This window comes from Haemaphysalis longicornis, unplaced genomic scaffold (assembly GCF_048455015.1).
Source record: "Haemaphysalis longicornis isolate Haplotype H1 unplaced genomic scaffold, Haemaphysalis longicornis Haplotype H1 scaffold_12, whole genome shotgun sequence".
NCBI classification, from domain to species: domain Eukaryota; kingdom Metazoa; phylum Arthropoda; class Arachnida; order Ixodida; family Ixodidae; genus Haemaphysalis; species Haemaphysalis longicornis.
In genome coordinates this window covers 9,773,900-9,797,460 of record NW_027526225.1, presented here as the reverse complement: position 1 = coordinate 9,797,460, position 23,561 = coordinate 9,773,900, and the positions used below count along the sequence as shown (strand labels likewise).

General features: G+C 46.7%; 1 protein-coding gene across 3 annotated transcripts in view; it reads left to right on the top strand.

The window, feature by feature from the left end:
* The window catches only part of LOC144162408 (myb-related protein B-like), a 79,283-nt gene that overhangs the window by 39,257 nt on the left and 16,465 nt on the right, over positions 1–23,561 (top strand). For 2 of the 3 annotated variants that reach the window (XM_077692921.1, XM_077692920.1), the window contains exons 4-9: positions 9,390–9,493; positions 11,267–11,395; positions 11,895–12,051; positions 16,210–16,263; positions 16,494–16,569; positions 22,245–22,515. In XM_077692921.1, the coding sequence (XP_077549047.1) occupies positions 9,390–9,493; positions 11,267–11,395; positions 11,895–12,051; positions 16,210–16,263; positions 16,494–16,569; positions 22,245–22,515 (791 nt within the window). The remainder of the gene's footprint in view (positions 1–9,389; positions 9,494–11,266; positions 11,396–11,894; positions 12,052–16,209; positions 16,264–16,493; positions 16,570–22,244; positions 22,516–23,561) is intronic. The other variant, XM_077692922.1, reaches the window with a different exon arrangement.

Genomic DNA, 23,561 nt, shown 5'->3' with positions numbered 1-23,561 from the left:
CCTATGCCTGCGGGTTTATGTTCACTGATTGGTAACCACTGGTTGGTGGTAACCTGTTGGTCAGCGACCCACTAGCGAACCGCAGGGAACGTACAGGAAACCGTCGTTGTAACAAAGCGCCCTCAAAACGGAAAACCGGCTTCGTTATAGGCCATATTTCGTTAAATGCAGGGGTGATTTGCTCTCGGTGCGCTGCTTTGCTGCTTTAGGCACTGTGAAGCACTTCGAGCGAAGCAGTTTTGTTATAACGATCGTTTGCGATATCTGGCTGATACCGAAAATTTTCCGTACTTACCTAACCGAAAAAAGACTTGCGTCCTCAGAAAAAAACAGAATACGGTGTAAAACGTGGCTTGTGTCGTTTTATTTCGAGAGTATGGTGTCGCCAAGCTTATAAGTACGGTTGTTCGTTTTCGGGTTTAATTTTTTAAAGGGGGGGGGGGGGGGGATCGGGTGCTATCTTTCAAACTGATAGTCAGGGAGAAATCGGTGTTTTTTTTTTTTTTTTTGTAAAACCATTCCGAAATTCGTGTTTTTTTTTTTCGAGTTAAATGTACATTGTAGAAGGTATCACGAGCTGCTTAACTCTAACGCGTTAGAAGTGGTGTTTGTTTTGAGCTGGTAATCGGGGGTACATCAGGTTTTCTAGAAAATGCACTCCGCATTTGGCATTCGTTCGGAAATGAATCAGTAATGATCACAGTGAAGAAAGAGCATTGATAACGTCTAAGAGATGAAAATGTCATTCACGAAAAGCTGGTCATCGCGATATTTCACTCGTCCTTGTTTAATACATTATCACCTGCTTGCGCAACATGTTGGTCTTCATTCGAGACCAGTGTGATCGTTTAACGTATCACAGCTGGGAGGAAGTTCTCTCGGCAACACAGCTTCAATTAGCAAGGCACAACAGTGTCAGCGCAGCATTTGCGAGCCTGAGGTAGCGAGCGGTAGTCATGGCATTACTCAATGAGTTCGGAAGCTGTGTTCGTGGCCCTTGGGTTGAGAACGGCGGAACGTCAGTACACGATTCGGTGCAGATCGCTACTTTGACAAGGTCCATTCCCGATATTCCTGAAACATGCTCGGGGTGTAAGAATCGCGTAAAATCGGGTTTTACCCGAAAACGAACAACGCTACTTATAAGCTAACGCGTATGGTTTCGCCGTCCACTTGTCCATCATTGCGTCAGAGCGCGAGTGGAAAAGGCGCGGAGGACGGGCCGTCGTCTTTTAGTAGCGCTCTCTTCTCGTTCGGCCGAGTACGTCGCCGGGTTCGACGAACTCGCGCGAGCGGAGCGCCGTCTGCTTCGCCGTCTGCTAGCTCGTACAAAAGAATGGACGGACGTCGCGTTTTCGCGAGCAGCGGCGCTCTTTCTTTGGGACCTCCTCGTAATGCAGCCTAAGCCCGCCGCGATCATTTCTACCGGTGCTGTTTGTTTTTGTTTTTTTCTTTGGCGTACCGCGTCGTTGAGCGACAGGCGTTGTGAGCATGTCTGCTGGAACAGGCGGCACGATTGCGTTGACATGTCGGTGGAGCTCGTTGCCGCCGTCAGATGCGTTCGTTTGCTGGTGCGTGTTCCAGCTCTCGCTAGTGCGAAGTGGAACAGAGGAAAAAGTGAGAGTTGCGTTGGAAAAATAATGGAGGATCCATTGGTGGACCTTTGGGAACGCATGAGCGTCTTATCACTCTCCTTCGCGAACTTGACGCTCGGCCCGAGCCGTGTTTCGGCTTTTCAAGCCCGCCCGCCTTTCGGAGTTTCTCGCACGCCATTACAACAAACAAAACAACAATAATAAAAAACAATAACTGCATAAAGCTTCTCCCCTATTAACAAAGTGTTTCTGCGACGTTACCTTTCGGTAGAACCAACCGAAAAAAAAAACATCATTCTTTACAGAGCATTTTTTTTTTAATCTTTGCTAGCAGTTGTGGCGCTTCCGATAACCTTATGACTTCGGTAACCAGGGCAGGGATAAGAAGTCATTTGCTTGTTTGCCTACCGAGGCACCATAGTGCAACATTTGCAAAAATTTTCACGGAGGGAGAAAATATTTTTTTCGGGTTCATCGTTATCATTCACACTTACGCACGGTTGATTAAACTTTTCTGGGCGGAGAAAAACAAAACTTGCCCCTCCTCATTCCTTTGGACATATCCCCCCCCTTTTTGTTTCTCACGCAGTCTGACCTTAATAAATTGCTTTCCCTCTCTGTCTCTCTCGTTTATAGGGGCATCTCACCTCTATTCGGGGCTTTTGTCGCTCGTGAAGAGCGGTGGTCAGCTTGTTAGCAGTTATGCTTGCTTATTTCGCCGCGTAGCCCTCGCGCTCCGTCTACTCCGTTCCCCTTTCCACTTCCGGTCTGACCCCGGTTTGTCGCCGTCGCCTTCTCACGCCAGCGGCGGCCGCACCGTCGGTCGGGGTGGACTTCGCCATGGGGCGCGGACTGCGATTTCCCTCGTGGGAAGCGCACCTTGGCCGGGGTGAATGAAGAACGGCCGGGATTCGGCCATTCATAGGCGTGTGCCCCGCCGTACGCGTTCGTTGACTTTCCACAACACAGGACTGGGTATCACCGCGGTCACTACGCAGCGCTCTTTTGCTGTTGCTTTACGAGGGGGCGCGACTGTCGGCAACGTTCAAGGGGGATTTACCATTTCGGCGCGACTTTTAAAAGCTGCTCGTTATTCCGGTCTTTTACTCCAATTTTTAGTGAACACCACTGTAGTGATTTCGCTGGAATAACTTCAGGAGAACACGTTGGGTAGGGCATTTTATTTGTTTTCTTGCAACTATTGACACATCGGCTTTTCTTATTCAAGTTTCAAAAGCATTTCCTCGTGAGCTGGAATAAGGGGTAATTATCTGGCAGTATTTTAGTGCAACCGCCCAGAGTATACAGGATGGACACAATAAATAAAGCTAAATTAGTGGGTGTTTTAACAACTAATATTTTGAACAGCTTCGCTGCCCAACCACGTAAGCAGGACAGAGTGCGAGCTTTTTTTTTTTTTTCTTTTTTCCTGTCTCCTTTCTCTTTTAATCGAGGTCAGAAGACCGAAAAAATTAAAGCCGTTCCACTCAATGCGAAAACTATCGGAAGTGCAGAGCAGTGATTCGCCATAATGGGATGCAGCGTCGTGATCCGCTCACTGCTGCCACCCAATGCATTTCAAATTTCCCGCCTTCGCAGTGCTCGCGCGCCCCCTGCCTGAAACCGCGCCAGCGGGAGCTCTGTTCTTATTGGGCCCGCTTTAATTTCGTATACTGGAGCTGTTCTGCATCATTTCGAACGCGTGATTGTTTTCTTGCGCAGCTCCAGCCTTTCTGTGTCATTTCGAACGCGCCACTTCTTTCTTGCGCGGCCCCCAACGAGCGTTCCTAACTAAATGAACGCTCGGGCTGCCGGTTATATACACGGATTTGGCCCGAAATATACCTGCAGTTTTGTTTGCGCTAAATAACGGGGAGATGTATGACAAGTGCCAGCGGTTCACGAGGTTCGAACGGTTATGACTATTTAAACCGCGTGGTTTTCGAAGCCTCAGCGTGACCCCTTGACGACGGTACATCAGGCTGTACTTGGGTCCGTTATCTCGCTGCGTCGCCTGATTCTGGCAGTCGCATCGTCGCGACCCTCCGGGTCGTGCCCACCGCGCCCTAACCCTTTATGTAAATAAAACGTTACTTCTCTCTCTATCTCTCGACCGTTAGCGAGCTAAGACGACAAGGGGAGCCCATAAAGTGGCTTAAAACTTTTGACCTGGTAGAGAGAGAGAGAGAGAGAGAGAGAGAGAGAGAGAGAGAGAGAAACGTTTATTTGAGCTTTCTAAAGTGGGAGTGGTTCCCTAGTCCTTCGCTCTGGATGCCAGGAGCTGCTGGACGTTCCAGACCTGGTAGTTGACGTCGTACAACCCGGCTAGCACTCCAGCCTTAACGTCCAACTCCGTTCGACTTCTCCATTGTCTGTGCAAGACGTCCCATTAGGAGGTCGCTTTTGGGCGGGCACTCTCGTATCCGCGCGCGCGTGGAATTCCTCCTCTCCTCATTGTCGTTTCTGCGCTCCTCCTCCGGCGACTGCGTAGCCACATCGTGCAAAGGCCGGATGCCGCTAATGACTACGACCGGGTCGGCGACTTGAGAGAATAGAACAAGGGACGGACTACTACCTGCTCCCTCCCCCTCGCCCAGTTCGTTTCCTGAGCCGCGCAACAGCCGGTACTTCTACGCCGTGATCAGGTCATGCCGCTGTTCTAGGGTGAGAGCCTTCAGTGCCCGACACTGCGAAAAATCGTCGTGTTTGTCCGGTATAGAAAGTGACCTCCGCTGTAAGAAGTAAATAAACAAAAAAAAAGCGTCGGATCCGATGGCATTTTTCCGATCCACTACTACCGTGCTGTCCCCGGCGTTCATTGGGCATGGTAGAACAAAAGTTGTCGTTCCTTTGTGCCGCGTCATGCTCAAGTATCGTTATTATACAAGTATTGCCAAGCTTTCGCTTTCAAGGCGAGTAAGCACCCTCGCCCTCTGCTTTTGGAGATCTACGCCAGGGAGGTCTTAGCTGAACTCGTTGGTGGATGTCACTTTAATTTGAGATTTAATCGGTGCCGGAGCCTATGCGCGAGCCTTTTCGTATGTTCGCATCAAGAGGCATTCCGAAACCCGTGGACGATCAACCCCCTTCTTTATTTTCGCATCGTCTGCGAATCTGAGGATTTGTGCATTTTTGTTTCTTTTTCTGCAATGCATACTTCGTGCGTTCTGTCGTGCGGAGGACTGAGGAGTGACGTATCCGCTGTTATTTGTTATGCAAACTGAGATATACGTGATTACGCGCCCACTTCACTAAAAAGGAAAGTTAAATCGATGTGGTCGTGTGCGTACGCCCTGAATTCAGTAGCTAGCGATCGAACTCCGTTGTATATCGAGCTCGTACAGACCAAACGTTAACTTCGCTACAGACCGAAATTCGGCATAATGGAACGCGCCATTCAGTGATAAATATTTAAGCGAGTACTTGTTTCTTGTAGCAATATGGAACCATGGACTGTTCGATACGTGGCGAAAGTTCGTACATTCGTATCCGATATAATTATAGCGGCGTTTGAATGTATACTTTTAATTATCCGTACTGCTAAAGCAACGATGCAGACGACGGTGCTTCGTTCCGTGGAGACCGGGGAGCTGGCAACGAGGTTATGTACGCAACATCACAGCTTACGTATTCGTTACAGAGGATAAAAAAAAAAGTTGAAGGCGAACTTCTTTGTCTTTCCCTTCACGAATGGTCGGCGCGTTTTCTTTACGTCGTTCTTTTGAGTTGCACCACGACCGGCCTGAGTAGGCATCACTTTTACAGTCAACGCCATTCACTGTCGTCTTGAAAACCCGTACTGCTGCCTCTACGACACGCTAAAGAAAGAAATAAAGCAACGAAACAGCGCGATGGGTCATTCTCCCGCGCGAGGTCTGAGGAAGGTCATCGTAGCCTCCTCTCCACTTTTCTGTCTCCCTCGTATCGCGCCGGCGAAAAGAAAAGCCAACCCACCCCGGTTGTTGGTGCGGGGCGGCTGCTGGCTGATGTTTTCTGAATGGGCTCTCGGTGGGGGCTGGGAATACGGACCCTGCGGGGTTCTTTTTTCACCTTCGTCTTTTTACGTTCCTATTTTTGTTTTCCCCTTCCCGGTGTTTTTTTTTTTTTTTACTTACTTACTGTTTTTCTCGCTGAATGTTTCGTGAGGAGCGATGGCAGGCCGGCCATGATGGGTCACCCGTCGTGAAAAGCTGCACAAAAGTACTTAATTGCTGCGTGATGGGTTCGCTTCCATGTGAAAAGCCGCCGTCGGGCATAGGGGCGAGGTCGCCTTAATTTCAGGCTGCTTTTAGGGCATTGAGGTACGAGACTTTGCGGGAATTCATTGCCTTGAGTCGCGCTGAAGAATTACGGGTGGGGTAAAGCGGCGTCTACCCTTGGGCAAACAATTCCCCGTAAAGCGTCATACTTCACTATCCCCTGGCTAGCGTCACCGGTATCACTGCTACGTTTCTGGTATCACTGCTGGTTTGTTACCAGCGCAAGTGCGGTAACCACTCTGCAGTTACAGTGATTTGGCTGACTGGTGTGTGTTTTACGCATTTCACCACTCTCTGTCGCTACTACTACTGCGATGTCAGTCTGCTAAAAACAACAACAAAAAAAAAACTTCCGTGGTGACAGGTGAGGGATTCGTGCCGGTCAGCGATTGTGAGCTAAAGTTGGGGTTATCGGTGGCTCTGGAAATCGCGACGTTTATGACGCCGACCCGACCTCTTGTCTTCGGACGAGGAGTGCCTGCTAATTGCACTTATCGCTGGGCTTTACGCGGGGATTTGGGCGTCTTCTGTCATTTTGCGCTGTTTTTTTTTCTGTTTTTTTTTTTTTTCTTTTTCTGGTGTCTGAGAGTTCGACGTAAACTTGTTACTGAATCCTCCGCTCCGCGTTCGGCTTTGCACTGGCTACTTTCACTGGCTAAATGATTACCTTAGTGGATTAGTTACCCTCCCAAAACAATGATATACACTCAAAGGGAACAGATTGTTATTAATCAATATAGAATTTTTGATAACAATTCGCGCGAAGCGAGGATTAAAGTGATTCAATGTCACCGGGCGCGCTTTCTAAGTTCACGAATTCTCAGCTCGAGTGTGATGCAGCCAAAAAAATCTTCTCTCTCGGTTCGGTTCAGTTAACTTTGGAGGCGTCTGTAGCTGCATGCTCAACTCCATTCAGTGCGATAGCACTTGCAGTAGCCTCACTGCGGTATGCGCGGTTTCACGCAAGTCGCGTCGTTTAGAGCGTCCGCGCGTTTATTGTTTGGGTCGCGAATCGCGCGACGTGTGTCCGGTCTTCCTCCGAAACGGCGGCGGTACGGTGGGGCTCTTCGATTATCAGTCCCGGACTCTCCCGAGGAGCAACCCCGCATTCTTTTTCGCCGTAGAGAATCCACGGGCTGTCCGTGGTGAATAGCTGGCTGTCAATTCAATCGAAGGGCCCTAGTTAGGGACGTTTCCGACCGGAACGCGTTCTGCTCGGTGTTCCGCTCGAAATCTCCCCAGATCGCGTCATCATGCCGAGCGGGCGACGTGCGCCACCGCCCTCTCCTCCGCGGGCGACGATTGGGTTCGGCACTCGCCGTTTCCGTCGCGTTTTCCCACGCTCGTTTTACGATAGCGCGTTCAGCGGTGCGATACCATGACCGTCGCACGCTGTGCTTCGTGCTCTAATTTACTGGCGGCGTGTTGACGTCGTCGCCGCTGGCCGCCAACGAGGCGGGGAGCCGATCACGCCCGGTTTGGCCGCGTGAGAACCAAACGGTGTTGGAACGCGGAGTAGTACGGTGACGTCGCCCTAATTGGCGGCAAAATTTAAAAGCCTTCGTCTTGATTGGGGTCGGCGTTGTCGGCGCAGTGTACGGCGTGCTTCGCCGAGTATGTCCTCTAGTGTAACGCCGTGAAGCTCGCGTCGTAGCGGAACGTTCGTATCATAAAACACACTTAAAATTATTGCTTAAAATTTAGTTTTTTGTGCTTTTACGTCAAAGATTAACTGCTTAAACCATTTAAAATTTTAATGAATGGGTGAGCATGCTATGAAAATTGTTCACCAGTAAAGTAAGATCAGTGAAGGGATGGATGGCATTGCAATGAAAATTGAAGTAAGGCTTAATACAGCAAACTCTGGTTATTTGAAGTCACTTTATTCGAAGTCTCGCTTCATAAATAAATTGGAATTTTTTTTACGGTTAACTGCTTTGAGTGAGCTACCATTCGCAACGAAGCCATCTTGCAGTCCAGGTGAATTCGTTTTAGCTAGGGCTTGCTGTATTTCACTTACTTGCTCCTGTTGTGACACTACGTGGAAAAGTGAGCGTCGAACCATTGGTCTGGAACATTAAAAAAGTTAAAGCTGCTCTTACTTGGCATTGACTTGCAGTGATATACGTGATATACATAGGTCCCCATGTTAACTAGGCACTGATCTGCCAAGTGCTGTTTCAAACCATTCCCCCAAACTAGTCTGCGCTGTTTACATCTTCAAGATTGCGCACCTGAAAAAAGTTATTCCCAGTTGCCCGTGATTTAGCTATTCATTCAGTTAGTGCTTTTTTTCCCAAAGTAAAATAGCAAGCAAAAGGGCCTTGATGCATAATTGCTGAGCTTGGACAGTTGGTCTCTGTGAGAGGAGATTTGTGGCGTGCGCGCCGATGCTAAAGAAATGAAATTATGCCCTAAAGGTGCTTCAGTAAAACGTGCCTGAATAACAGTTGACTGACCTGTCTAGTACTGAGGATTTAAAAAGAAATTCCGTCGTTAATGTGGGCATTACCTATGCTGTGCATCACACTGGCAGCTTGTTGTTACTCCACTTTGCTACCCTCCGCGGTGGCTCAGTGGCTAAGGCGTTGCGCTGCTGAGCACGAGGTCGCGAGTTATTCCCGGCCGCGGCGGCCGCTTTTCTGATGGAGGCGAAAAGCAAAAACGCCCGTGTGTACGAGATTTCGGCGCACGTTAAATATCCCCAGGTGGTCAAAATTAATCCAGAGCCCTCCACTACGGTGCGCCTCATCGCCTGCGTTGCGTCGGTGCGTTAAACCCTACAATCAATCAATCAATACTCCATTTTGTTGTTAGACATTCCTTGTGGGCACGTAGCTCATTCGCTGCTTTCATTGTTATTTCTCAAGCTTTCTACATTCATAGCTTTTTTGTTTATTTTATGTTCCCTTTCTTCCTCACTGTGAAGCAGCAGACTGAAGATCTCAGGCCTACCTCTTTCCTTTCTATATAGCTCTCTCTCTCTCTCTCGATATATATATATATATATATATATATATATATATATATATATATATATATATATATATATATATATATATATATATATATATATATCATTTTGTTCGAACACCTTGGTTTGTGCCTTTTCCCTTCACCATCTGCACCTTTTATTCCTGAATGTGGCTCGGTGCAGTAATATCAAGTTAAGCAGTTTTGTTATCACAGCTGGTGTTGTTCAAGCACATATGCTTTTGCTTGCCTCAGACGATTTCTATATAGGAATGCCAATAGCAGAATGACAATGGTGATCGTCGAACATGTCACTTCAGGATCAATGCAGCCTTTGGAGCGTATGGGAGTAAATATGCAAATGAGTGAAAAAACACCCTCACTGAAAGGGTGTCAATGCAGGAGTATTTCAGCACCTATTGCTTGGTGCAGTTTGTGCTTGGCTTGGTGGAGTCAGGGGAGTTAATGTGAGTGTACAGTTGACTCCCTCATGGAAAGGGTGTAGATGTGGGAGTATTCTGATCACCTCTGTGTGGTGCGTTTCCTGCTTTTCTCGGTGCAGGAAGACGAGAAGGTGGTGGAGCTGGTGAAAAGGTACGGCCCCAAGAAATGGACCCTCATTGCGAAGCACCTCAGGGGGCGTATTGGCAAGCAGTGCAGAGAAAGGTGGGTGCACATGGACGTTATCCTCTTTTTGATTGGCTGTGTAACTTTTGTTGGTTAGGTTGTGAAGAAAATCAGTGCCCCCCCCCCCTTTTTTTTGCCTTTGTATACATAATATTTATCTCCTGTTACCTGCCCACACTGCTTTTACAACCGTTGTGTATTTATTATCTGTGATACCAAACGATTTGGTCGCACTATTGTGGATGATATCACGACCTGCTGTTTACTACTTTGGCACACAAAACAAAACAAAAGCAAGCACAAATTCAAGCTAGTATACCTTTTTTTTTTCACATAGTTTCTGTCTTTAAATTTACGAGATTCGTTGAGCGAAATTTGCGTCTGCAGTATCAGAGCAGCTTGTCTATTGGTGTTTCTTAGACAGCACAGTCTGGGTGCAGTGTAGTAAAAGGTATGAGATGGGAGTTGTCAATTTGGTTAGTGTCAGTAGAAGTGGATAGCGAATGCCTCTTTGTCTTTGTAGTGCTGTTTGAAAATTGAAATTTGGAATACTAATCAAACTGTTCTTGCAGCCAGAATCACACTGTTATTCACTGTTGTCAACCTCACTGCTAAGTCTTGTTTTGGACTTAATACTGCTAATATACCAGACACGTGTTAAAGTAAAAAAATAACACAAAACCTTGGCAATTAAAAAAAATAAAAGCACAAAGGGACGCCTTTGTCTGAAATTGTTGCAACCTGGAGGTTTAAAGGGCGAAGGAGACAAAATACAGGGATGGTTCATTAAAAAGACTTCTTTGTCTTAATAGCATTCATACCAATTTTATCACAAAGTTCAAAATAATAGTGGAGATGTTAAGTAAAACAGATAAAGCAGTGTTGACTCCCCAGCCACGTTTCGGCGATGTCCCTATGACATCAGAAAATCTTGTTTGTGCAATTGGTGGAAAGTTTGTGCAAAGAAACATGAAACATGACCAAGAAACGCCGCCAAGAAACATGGGTGGCCAATTGTAGATGGTCCACTAGTTTGATTTGATTCTATCACTTGAATGCTAACATGCAGTGAATACACTGATAACTACCGTAATTTTGCGCGTATAACCCTCCTCTGCATCTAACCCGCACCCCCACTTTCCGTTGACAAATATAAAAAAAATATATCCCTGCATATTGCCTGCATTTTTTACACATAAAAGAATGGACCAAAGGTACTACTACTCAAGCAACACTAGACATTTGTTTACGCAAAAGAACTTGCCTAGCTGACTACGTAACTAAATGACTTGCCGCATACATTTTTTCAGGTTGGTATATTGTGGAGCTGTGTGTGCAAAATAAGCACTGTCAGTGGGACAACAGTGGCTTAGTCGCTATTACTGCTGTAGGGGCATCACGGCCCAACGTGCATTGCGGTGAAGCTGCACCAAAGGAAGTATACCTCGCATATAATCTGCACCTCTACTCCACCCCTGAAATTTTGTCATTTCTGGTGTGGGTTATACGCGCGAAAATACGGTACGCTCTTATTGCCGGCTCATGTTGCATCACTCCTGTCCATATTTTGTCACTGTAGCACAAAATTTGAAAGTATTGTAATAGTTTTTGTTTTTTCTGTTTAAAACACGTCCTTCATGGCTGAAATGGAGCTGACTTCCCAAGTTATTTTTCATTCAAATTGAACAATGCTGCAATCTATTCACGACCCCTTGAAGAAAACCATCTGTGTATTTGGAGTCTGCTTAAAAAGATGTCTACATCCCCTCCCAAGATACTATTTGCAAGTGTGGCACGGACGTGTTCTTGCAGGTGGCACAACCACTTGAACCCCGCAATCAAGAAGTGCGCCTGGACGGAAGAGGAGGAGCAGATCATCTTCAGCTATCACGAGATGTGGGGGAACCAGTGGGCCAAGATTGCCAAGCTGTTGCCCGGACGGTAAGCACAGGCGACGGTGCTTCTGCATCGGTATCTGTTCATTTACTTTGCCCATTGCCCAGTTACTGCCGCCAGTCTCGGCTGTCCTGAGAGGGAACCAAAGCCAAGAAACGTAGTCTGTTTATATCATCCGACCAGTATGCGTGGTTTGGAGTATGCTCCGATAGTGTGGCTACAGCTCTCGGGAAAACTACAAACACAACAAAAACATGGACACCTTTTCTTTAGACGAAGTGTTGCTGACCCCTAGACTGCCATCATTTAATTTTGGTTACTGACATCATCTTGTTGCCCCAACGACCTTGCATGCTGGAGTTCAAATGGAGGCGTCATTTTTGGCTCATTTGCGGGGAGAGTTAGATGGGGCTGTTGTATGGTTGTTTGTTGGGCGAGACAAGGAAGCCTTTCGGTTCGCCATGTGGTTGCGTGCTGTGCTGTTCTGACCCCTTCTGACAGTGGTTTCGAGGTGATTTGAAGGCTGCGGTCCGTGTTTTTGCAGGACGGACAACGCGATTAAAAACCACTGGAACTCGACGCTGAAGAAGCGGGTCGAGTCGGAAGATGGAGGTTTTGTGGAGCCGCCCCGGAAGAAGTCAAGTGGCAAGGAGACGGTCTCTTCGTCAGCCGCTTGTCCCTCGTCGTCTGCACACCGAACGGTAAGTGACAAACGATTTTCACAAGTAAAAATGCGACTTTTTTTTTTTTTTCTTTCTTTCTTTCTTATGTGAAATGCGAATGACCTCTTAAAAGGACCGCAAAAACAACGTACAACTATGATTTGTTCAAAAGGCGTGTGCAGCTCGTGCCAACGTTCATAGATACTTTTTCAGTTCCATATCTCCCCGCCGCGGCCATGGAGAGAAGGCGGCCGGCCGCGACTCTCGCCACCGCGGCGCTGCGGTTGTGAGTGGCGCTACGAAAGCGAGCGTCGTCTGCTAGCGGGGAGCGTTCCGCTCGGCATCACCGGTCCTCACTTGTGGCTGCGTACTGCAACAGAAATAACTGTTCGCAGCTGTTATATCATTTTGTTGCGGCCGTTGCAGTTCGAGATCAATTTGAAACGGGCAGTATTATGCAAGGAGTCGTGTACGTACGCCCGGGGATTCGAAGCGGTGGCTTAAATATCAAGAACGACAGTGTTTTTTTAAAATGAACGTTCGCGTAGCAGTGGCTGTCAAGCGTGCACACAAATTATCTTGCCATGCCAATTGCGCAAATGTATTGCATCATGAATGATATTTCCTCACACGACTGTTGGAGCAGCTTTCCGTTTTGTGGACAACATAGGTGGTATCGTGCCTCACAACAACGCCCCCGCTTTCATTCCGGCCGCGTAAAAAACAATTTGCCGACGCTGGTTCGGTTTTTTTTTCGAGTGCGGCCGTTATACAGTTGGCTGGGAGCCGTATTATCGCATTATTCTCGACTATCTGAGCAAAATCGGTGCACTGCAGGGGAACAGGCGCCTCATAGTTGGACAACTCCTCTTGTCGCTCCATGGGCAAGCTCCTTTTGTAATCACCTAGCTTGTGCGCACATGCTGCCTTTGTCTTTTTCGGGGATCGCCGCCGAATCTGCTTCCGCAACAAATTAAGTTGCTGGGAAAGTTGGGAAAGTTATCGGAGACTGCACCTTCCTTCAGTGTAAGCCCGGTCAATCGCGCCGACTTTACGTTAATGATACCTATACTTCTTCGCAACGTCCTTTTCGAGAAAATGAAGTCCACATGCCTTGCGCGCTTTCCTTAGCTCTTTGACCGCGCGGGGAAATATGGATCTGATGGCGGCGCTAAAAAGTGACGCTTCTGAGTGTTGCTTCTGTGTCTGCTCGTACAGCCAGGTGCGGTTGGCATTGCGGTAAGCCAGGCTTATAAAAAAACACACAATGTATTGACGGAGCCAACGAAATCCTCGGTGAAATCGGCACTGTTCAATAGCGTTGCTAACTGAACGCACTGAAAGGGAAAGGTTCGCGCACAGGGGTAAAAAACAAACACAAACGAAAGGAAGAAACTTGTAGAGACGCGCAACTACGCCGAAACTTTGAGCTCAGCCGACTGGAGCACGCGTACATGCTCTTATGGAGGAGTGGACTCGAAAGGAACCACTACAAGGAGCAAAAAAAAAAAAAAATTATTGCCTTCTGTTTATTGTAGCAGTTGGCTTCCAAGAATGTACACAATTTCCAGATGTGTGCGCCCACCCACGCACGCACAGCAAACATGCGGAGCGCTTAACTAGGAAATGTGGTTTTCGCCGTCCTGCTCCGCTCGGAAGGAAAACATAACTGAAACTGCATGTGAGCGCCGGGATGTCAGCGCGCAAGAAAAGCTCGGTGCGCATGAACCTAGAACAGGCACGGAGAAGAATAATCAGCACCACATGAGAACGTCGACTTGCCGGAGCGCGCGTCAACGCTGTGCAAACGCAGCGCGTGCGCGCGAGAGAGAAAAGAATGGCAGAGAAATAAGAACCCTCAGGAAACAAGCAAAAAAAAAAATCTAAATGGCGTAACACGTTACGTAGGGTTGGTGGTCAGGTGATTTTTTTCGCTGTTGGACTCCTTTGCCCTGATGCAAAAACCGGCCCTCCCGTAACGTACGTTCCGCCCGGCATCTCGGGTTGTGACCAGCTAGCTCTGGTTGGGTACTCGAAAAGAAATATAACTGTTCTCGGAAGTTGCTCAACGTTGTTGCTGCGCTATTCCAGTTCGTGATTTATTTGAAACGGGCCTATTATGCAAGGAGGTGTACGTACGCCCAGAGATTTTTAGAGGGGGGTAAAATACCAATAAGAACGACAGCATTTTAAATGAGTTTTCATGTAGCAGTACACAGCTGTCAAGCGGGCACACGATTTCGCTTGCCATGCCAATCGCGCAAATTCGTTGCAGCACGAATGATATTTCCTGATAGCCATGCGAAGCAACTGTATGCTTTCTTTATGAAAGACATCCGTGTATCCTTTGTTGTTCCGAAGAAATCAAATTGTTTCGCCGGTTAAAGCTAACCCAGAATCCTGGATAAATTAGGAAGTTTTGTATTGATATTTGAATTGCATGTTTTCCGGTTATATTGTCAGCATTAAGAATTCTTGTTTTTGTTCACTAGTCTGTTTTGTTTTAATAATTGTTCTTTAGCATGCGGATCTATATACATTCCGTCTTCCTCCTCACAGTTGTACATATTGTAAAGGGCACGTGCCCCATGCACGAGGCATGTGTCCAGCCTCCTCACAAGCATCACTGCTAAAGTGGGCTGTAAAATCTCGTACAGCCGACTGCGAATTAAGCAAGTCGGCATTGCACCAAGCCCAGCACATGTCAAGGCCAAAGCCAAGCCCAGCACATGTCTTCACCCACAAGGGCGAAGACAAACGCAAGCGAAAATAAGAAACTCGTAGAGCAGACACGCAACTACACCGCGACCGCAACTTTGAGCCCAGCGGACCGGCCGCGCACGCCGTCGACGCTGCCGCCGGAGCCGCCGCCGCAGCCGCCGACACAGCGCAACTCGCGACCGGCGCGCCCTCTCAGCGCCTAGGGTAAACTCGCGCCCGCTTTGGAAGGCGCAGTTCCGAAACTGAAAAAGTATCTATAAACGTTGGCTCGTGCATCATCACGGTTTTGTTTGGGTGGAAACATGGCTCGCTGCTATCACCGAAGAACGGGTGTTTAAATGGGCAAACTTCAGATAATTTGCTTCTTCCAAGGCAATGTGACTTGATAAGGGATCTGTGAAGTGCTTGGTGGAGCAGCTAAACACAGCTTGTCAGTGGATAGACTGAGCTCCAGATTGCACGAATGAGAATCCAGAAGTCCCCTATGAGACCTAATAAAACCTAGTGTAGACAGACTCCCACTGTGTAATATACCATGTTTGTACGATTGTAATGCGCATCTCGATTGTAACACACAGGCCGTTTTACTTTAAAAAATTAGAAAAGTAATTTGATGCCAACTCTGCGGTGCAGATTTAAAAAAAAACCTTAGCATCTCATACGGGGCAGCAGGCACTTTATGTTATGCATGCAACTGTAGCCATAACATTGCGCTTCATGAGCTTGCTTATCTAATCCCCTTGTGGCCTTAAACTGAAGCGGGGAACATTGCAAGCACTTGCTTTTTGAAGTGCCCTGACCTTTGTAACTTCAGACGTGACGAGCCATTGGTTCATTTGTTCCTTCTTTATGAATTCCACCGGGAGTCTTCAAAACTCGCAAATCTTCAATTGCCGTGTGACATTAAGGCTTCATTCACAGAGAAAAAACATTACAAGCTTTGCTTGTTTCCTGTTAATATCTATAATTTACCACACCCACCTCTGTCTTGTCGAGGCTGTCCATCTGTGAAAGTCAAGTGCCTTCAATTGCGTCGCAAGAGCGATGAATCAAAACCCTCAGAGTGCAGCAAAGTTCATTCTTATTTTAAAAATCAAAACAAGGGGTCAAAACAGCCATGAGATGTTGTTGGCACCCTCAGTTGGCACCCTCAACGCCTTCATAATGAATAGCATTAAGGGCCTGTGTCGCAGAAAGGCTGGGTTCATTGGCGTTGTTGTGCATAAGCGAAAAATCGGCGTGAACAAAAAATCCACTAGCGCAACCTAGTGGCGCCTACTGAAACCCCCGAGGTCACAAGACACTGCCCCAACAGATAGTGTGCAAGCAAGTGTGAAAAGTTTTTACCGCTCTGAAAGTTTTTGTGTGATTGGACAAGGCCCAATAATGTTATGGTGTTCCTTGCCGAAAGGCGAAGCTTAGGCATCCTCAAAATCTTTTTTTCCGGTTGTTTTCTTGATTCTTGTCTTTCTGCAGGGGCGTCGCAAAACGACTGTCCATCAAGGTGGGAACAGACGTCAGAGCCGCCGCGTAAGCTTAATGCGTTGCTTGCGCGGGAAAAAACGTGTTTTTTTGTTTTTTTTACTGCTATATGCAGTGTTATAATAATCAAAATACATTGTGAAGCTTGAATGAAAGTAGGGAGTGGCTTGGACAGAATCAATTCTCAAAATGTTCATTGAAGTGCTGAAAACCGCCTTTTGACATGAAGTTTGCCGCTTCTTGCCTTCACACGGTAATGACCTTTGCCCCGACCCTAGGTGCCTGAACGACGTGCGAAGCCACACAGTGCCGTGGTCAAGCAGGAGCCCAAGCAGCCGATGGCCTGCGTTAAACGTGAGTTTTGCGTCGCTTGTTCATTCTCTGCCTTCCTTGCCGTATTGCGATTTTAAAACCAGCAGTTCGGGCGGAAAATTTAGAGCGTTTAAAGTTGAACAATGATGCGAGGTTAACGCTTTCGTGACTGTGGAAAAATCTGTTGTTTTTTGGAATGTCTAAGAAATTTTTTTTTTTTCCTGCCACAGGAAAAATGATTGATGCTAAAGTGCCAGGTATGAAATGACAGAGGAAGGATAGGGCTTCCGAACAGTTTTAATTCCAAACAAGAGATTTATTAAAAATATTAAAAAAATTGTCAAAACAAACAATGTAACAAAAAGAAAAAAAAATGATAAAAACATCAATGTTACTTTGCACACGGTAAACATAAGAAAAAAATTGGAATATACACTTTGAATACAAGGCCCTTATAGAATAATACTGGAAATGTGAGCTTGTTAAGTAGAAAAGTTATTTACATACATACCAAAATACAAGCACTACAGTTAAACCTCGATATAACGAAGTCGTACTTGGGGCCGCAAATTTCGTTAAATCGAGAATTTCGTAAAATCGAGGTTTCGATTTTACAGTTCATTTAACCAGTTATTGGGGTTTTAACACTTTGGCCCTCGCCAAGCAACAACTGCTATGTAGTTACCTCTTCAATTAAAGCGAAATTTGTACTAAAACTGGCCGCGAAAATTGTGTGAATTAAGAGTTTCAACACTTGGGCAATGGAATTCGGATAGCCGACGGTAGTTCATGTGTCATCGTAAAACCGGTGCTTTTTCCGCAACGCCTCATTAAATATGATAGCAGACTAGGTTTCCACTTTTTCTTTTTTCATTTCGGTCACTACTAAATGCCGCTGTTAGTCAATTGAACCCGCGTCCATGTCCCGTGAACTTCACCCCGCCGAGGTGCTCGTTCGAAGTTACGCCTCTTTTCGTCCATTCAGTGGTAGGCTTAGGCGCGGCGGGCCAATAGCGAAAGGCTGCTATGAAACTTTCGAAAGACTTTTTTCATGTACAAGGGCTCCGCAGTATGGGCGCGTGATTCAACCACAACACTCGAGATAAAACCATGATTGCGAGTTGAGCGGAGTACACGCGTGGAGCAGCGTGTGGCAGCAGCTGTGTGGAGCAGCGCTTACGTGATCCGGAAAGCGGAAAGCTTACATTAAAAATCTTCCGGCCAAATTCGATTAAGCAATTACTTTTATGCCCACTGAGCCCTTACGAAACTGATTTCTCCGCACCGCAGCTGTCTAATGAACGCTGGTGAAACGAAGATGACCACGTTCAAAGAGAGCAATTTATTGCCACCAGCACTCGATGTTCAAGCCGTAGTGAAGAAGTCCGTAAGCAGTGCTTGGCGTTTCTTGACCAGGGCGGGCTTTACGTGACGCTCGTATGCTGACAGCGCTAACAAGGTCTTAAACATTCGTGTGCACCTGCGTGCCTCCGCAGAACATCGATGGCATCCATCACACTTCGGTGGCTGTCAGTTTCACCGAGCTTCCTCAGGCTCTTGTTCGGAACACTTTTCTTTCTCTTGGAGTGCTCATGCTGCTTACAAGACTCACCTAACGATGCACGAACAAAATGCTCACGGTGCTGCTGCGCTAGGTTGTGCTCGCTGATAACCAAATAGAAAAAAAAAAGCTTGAAGTAGGCTTCGGTAGCCTAAGCATAGAGGGCGCTGGCGTAGGCAACGATGGAGACGTCAAAATAGTGGGTGCACTATTAAACCGTCTATGACCGCTAGCGGTTTGTGCAGCTTCGTTCTTCGCTTTTAATTGTTGTTAACCGTAGATTTCACCGCTTTTCTTTCATTTTAGCCTTCAAGAGTCAATTTGAGTACTGAATTTTTTCAATGTAGGGCCTGAGAGGCAAAATAAAACGTGCCTCGACCGGAATTTCGTTCTTCCTTTCTTGCCGTGACTTCGTTAAATCGAAAGCGCCGCACAAAATCACTTCGTAAAATCGAGACAAAAATACATGCATTTAGCAAAATTTTATTAGAAAACTTGAAAAAATTCGTTATATCGCGAATTTCGTTAAATCGAGGTTCGTTATATCGAGGTTCAACTGTAGTTGCCTATCGTGCCACCGCGTGAAGCACTTTCTGACGCGGTGAAGCAAAGGCAGGCTGGCTCCACTGTGCAGTCGGCCCCAAGTGGTCCCGCCCGAACGAAGCCGACACTCTGCAGATAAGAGCTGTGACCTTTAGAACAAGCCGAATAGGTTTACATCAACGTGCGGCGGCGATGGAACGGCCCAAAGAGAAAGCGAGACTTATTGGAAGGTACCTGCTGATGTTCTGGGGCGGTGTGATGCACTTGATCGAAGTTGTCTGTCGTGTCTGTGCTGCTACCATTATCCAGAGATTACAGCTCAGATTCATCGGAATCCATCAACATACTTTATCTGCTCGGCGTCATTCAGAATGCTTAAAATTCCTATACACCTTGATTAATTCGCCGCGCTTGCTGTCGCTTCACAGGTATTTGCAGTTTGCCACACCACCCTCTGTTCACACCAGGAGTCAACATGCGCTAAATATTACGCCGTTTCACTCCCAAACTGATTTGTTTAAGTATAGTTTTTTTCCTTTCGCTATTGAGCTCTGGAACTTGCTACCCGGCGATATCCGCGGGTTCCCTTTAGAGCAGTTTCTGAGTGCAATATCACATGCGTGTTAAGTAGAGATTTCCATGTTCTCTTGCTTTCTTTGGTCTTGCCTTTGTTCATTCTGTATCCAGGGGTGAGACAGCTGCGCATATTGCGCACTTTTGGTACAAATCTGCTTTCCTGCGCCAGGCTGCTCCAAAAGCCTGAAAATCGCAAAAATTGCGCCAAACTGCTCCAAAACAGTCTGAGGGCCAGGGATTTTAACGCTCCTGCCATTTCAGTGGGGAAAAATGCTTACTGACGCCATTATTTTCCAGCACCCCCAAGGTGATCCTGTTTGTAAAGGTTTAATTGATTGATTATTCAATAAAAAACCCGCATAAAATTGTCCCCAAGATAGTTTTTTCGAAGGTCACCATGTCGGGTTGCACATGTTATATTCTGTGAGTTTTTTTTTTTTTTTTAAGTTTTCCCATGGAAAACAATTGCAAAGTCCTGTAGACAAAATACGTACCTATGTGTACTCAGGCGACCAACTACTGGTGAAAATTGATGAAAAGGCGGCAATTTTCTGAGCGCTGTATCTCCGGAACGACATTACTGGGCGCCGCCATCTTGGTGTGGTGAATATTGGAAAACATGGCCGTCGGGCGAAGCAGTTGCTCGTGGTTCAGGCCTAGAACGTTGGTTCAGGCAAAGTGCTCTTCGCCGATTTCTACTGTGGTTTTGGTTATGGGGGTGGCTGGGTTTTCATTTAGTCGTTTGATCTGTTGAGGGAAGTTGCGTGGCTCGAAGAACGGGAGTTCATCAAAAATAACGTGGGGCCCGTGAATTCGCCGTGTTTCGGCCTCCAGTGAGAGGCGCGGTGCATGCTTGAAGTGAAATTTCGGACTCATTGCGGTGTTATAATAAAACGCTGAGTTATTGCTGCCTTTGACAGCGAGCTTGCGAGTGGCGGAAATGGGACGATCGACACTGCAGAAGTGGCGGCGCAGGCTACATCGCCGCAAAATATTCAAGCAGTGGCCGATAGCGGGACGGGCTATTATTGCACGCTAGTAATAATGGTTTATCTATCTGAAGTGAATTTTAATGCCAAGAGGGAGGTGGCTATTCAAATTGCAATCGTAGTGAATGCGCACCTTGGGGATTGAAATGGGAGGGCTGGTTGGGTGCGAAGATTGTCACCTTGCTTTGCGCAACTTTTGCCATGCCTCTACAATTGTGTGTAAAGCCGAGTCTAGGATTACAAAAATAATAATTTCAGCATTCACATGATAATGAAAATGCCTTACGATTGCTTAGTTTTTCGATTCGATGTTTTCAACGGCACTCCATGATATCTATGCAACAGCCTAAGAATTTATAAATGACTTGTAAAAAGTTAGTGCAGTTCGTGCCTTGTGATACTCTAGCAGAAAAAACTTCAATGAAAGGCTGTTTGAGAGTAATACTTGGCACATGTGACGTTGACGACCCAATCTAACGATTGCGCTAGTTCATTTAGTGTGCTCAAAACGCCTTTCAGGGCCCGTTTAAAAAGTGCACTCCCCCTCTTCCCCCCAAGTTGCCAAAAATTTGATTTTTAGGCTCCTAAGGTGACATAATAAATGTCATCATTCTGCTCCAAATCAAGGTTCTTCTGCTCCAAAATCGAGATTTTGCTGCTCCAAAAACTGCTCCCAAATCTGATTCAGCTGTCTCACCCCTGTGTATCTTGTGTAGTATTGTGAACCACAAATTTGTGCCATACGCTCGTGTTTTTGTTCCTGCTTGTTATCACCTGATCATTTGTATGTCCACTCCTGCAATAGCCCTAATAGGGGCTGCAGTATGTATAAATAAATAAATAAAATAAACATTCGCCGCTCCCGGTGGAGCATAGCCAAGCGGCATTTATGCCGCAACTGCAACCACGTGACTGTGAAGGAGCTTTAAAAGCACCCCCTGTGGCGGAGAGAAGAAATTCGAAAGCGAAACTGATGAAATATTTCTTCTTTTACCCTTTGGATGGCGTTAGCTGCCCAGAAGCGCTTGGAGAGCGCCAAAATTTGAATTTGTATTCATAGATAACAAACTATCAATGGGAATAGCCGCGGTCACGAAAGTGTTAAGTTATAATTGGTTCACGGAGCTACAATTTCTCCCAAAGAGTAACTTAGGTGTCTCTCTATGGAAAGAAGGTTCTGGTAGGTGATAAAAACCTTCTATGGAGATTTTTTTTTTTTTTTCTCATCTGTAGTATTGGAGAAGCTGCTTGCTGAGTATTTTGCAATCAATTCTTGGGAGTTGATTGATTTGTCCAATTTGAGAAAGGACCTCTAAATTTTCTCCCTCTTGTATTTAAGCTTCCTTGTCCCAAAACCCTCTAATTTTTGCTATAGTCTATCCCAAAGTTCACTGTATTGAAAAGAAAAAGTTCAGAATCAAACTTGCATGGTCTGTACAAAGTATAAATAAGCTTTCTTTTACTGTTGAAAGAGCGGTAGCATTTCATGCGTAATTAGTTGAAAGAGGGTTTAGTTATGATGTTAAAGTGGCACTTGCGGAATGTGTGAATGTTTAAATCACTTTTCCTGTCGCTGCCTTCACTTATAAGGGGACGCCTGTAAAGCCTGAAACAATAGAAAACGTTAGGCACCACTTGAAGTCACTCGAGAAACTTGCAGTGACATCGTGCTGGTTTGCACTGCAGCTGTATGCTGTCACTGCACCAGAATTTAGACATTGACTTCTTTAATTGTTATCATCGGCTTTCACTTTGTTCACACACAGTTTATACAGGGTAGGTGTGCTTGCGAGGCCGGAAGGTTGGAAGTAGAGAATGACAATGTTGCAAGCAAAATGGCACCTTTGAAGGCATTTTTATATTGAAAAGAAAAAAAGTGCGAGAATCGGTCTTTAAAACCCCTTTGTGTTGCAAGGGTACATGCTCTTAAAGTCCCCGACAACGTTGTCCTGTCAATCGCACACTGCCATCGTGAGCACCCTCTGACAACACTTTCACTGAATTACCTTCCAGTTATCACAATCCAATTGTCTTCTTGATCACCGCAGAGGAGTACGCCATCAGCTACTCGCAAGTACAAGAGTACCCAACATACCCGTCGGTGGGGCTTATAACGGCCGCGGACGACGGTCTACGGCCACGAGTGACCCGGTCGTCGCAGCAGTCGCTCTGGCAGCCGGAGGACTTTGCGGCCGCCCTCTCAACGACCGGCGGTACCGTGGTCGAGGCTCTTGTGCCAGTCGTGATCAAGACGGAGGCGGCCAGTCCACCGCGGGAAGAGGAGTACATCGACATCAACGACCTGCTCTCCCCGCTCAAGTGAGTTGAGTGTGGCAGCCGTGAGTGACGGAATTACCCCAGACGGGTGTGAAATTCATTTAGGAAAATCCTCGCTGACGTTGCGTGGTAGGTTACTATGGCGTACCATTTTCATTAAGGTGAATTGCTTAGGCATCTCATCAAACGCGAAAAGCAGTTGTAATAGTTGACGGCATCAGCACGAATAGCACCAGAATTGCCGCTGCTGCAAGGAGGAAATAAATTGGGTTCGTGTGCTATTTGAACCTGGGTCTCCAGGGCAACAGCCACGGCACTAACCCGGCACCCTGGCAGGATGGAACGAGAATTAGCCTGGTGTGTGCGCTGTGACGTGGCCAGTCTGCGGCCAGTCTGCGGCCATTCTGCGGCCAGTCTGCCTGTCGGAGCAATTTGCGTCGAAAGATGGAGAAGCAAAGGCAAAGAAAGACTCACAAACATGATGCAGCAGTGGAGAAGCTTTGATAATCGCTGGCTTTCACTCTCAAATCGTGTAAGCAAACTTAAGTTTCCGAAAACGTTTGTCATCGCTGTCTTGGCCAACGTCCAGTCAATAGCAGGAAAAAAATTGTCACTGGGACTTCCTTCCTGAGACGAGCCAGCAGAGAGTCTCGCTGTTGTACTTCTTGAAGAGAGATGCTGTGTATCAGTGATTATTGGCAGAAGTGGGATTCGAAAGGAGGGTGTATGTGTCTGTTTTCTTGAGTGTGTATGTGTGTGTGGAATGCACCAGTCACCTGTTGTCAGATTGCGTCATCTTGCCAAGTGGGTGAAAAGTGGAATTTAACTAAAATGTTCAATGCGTTTGATTGGCACCCTGCACTCTAATCTGTGCCCAGGATTTCTGCGTGCAGTTATAAGGCAGATTGAAATCGAGAGTTGGATGGAGGCCCATCTGGTCGGGAAAGTGCATGACAACAATTAAAAACTGACGCCGACCACAAGTGTTTATAAAAACGAAAAAAGGCGTTTCGTTTTTGGCTACTGTACGGGAGCCTTGTGCACAATCTGTGAACAAGGCTCTTGTGAACAAGGGTTGTGAACAATCC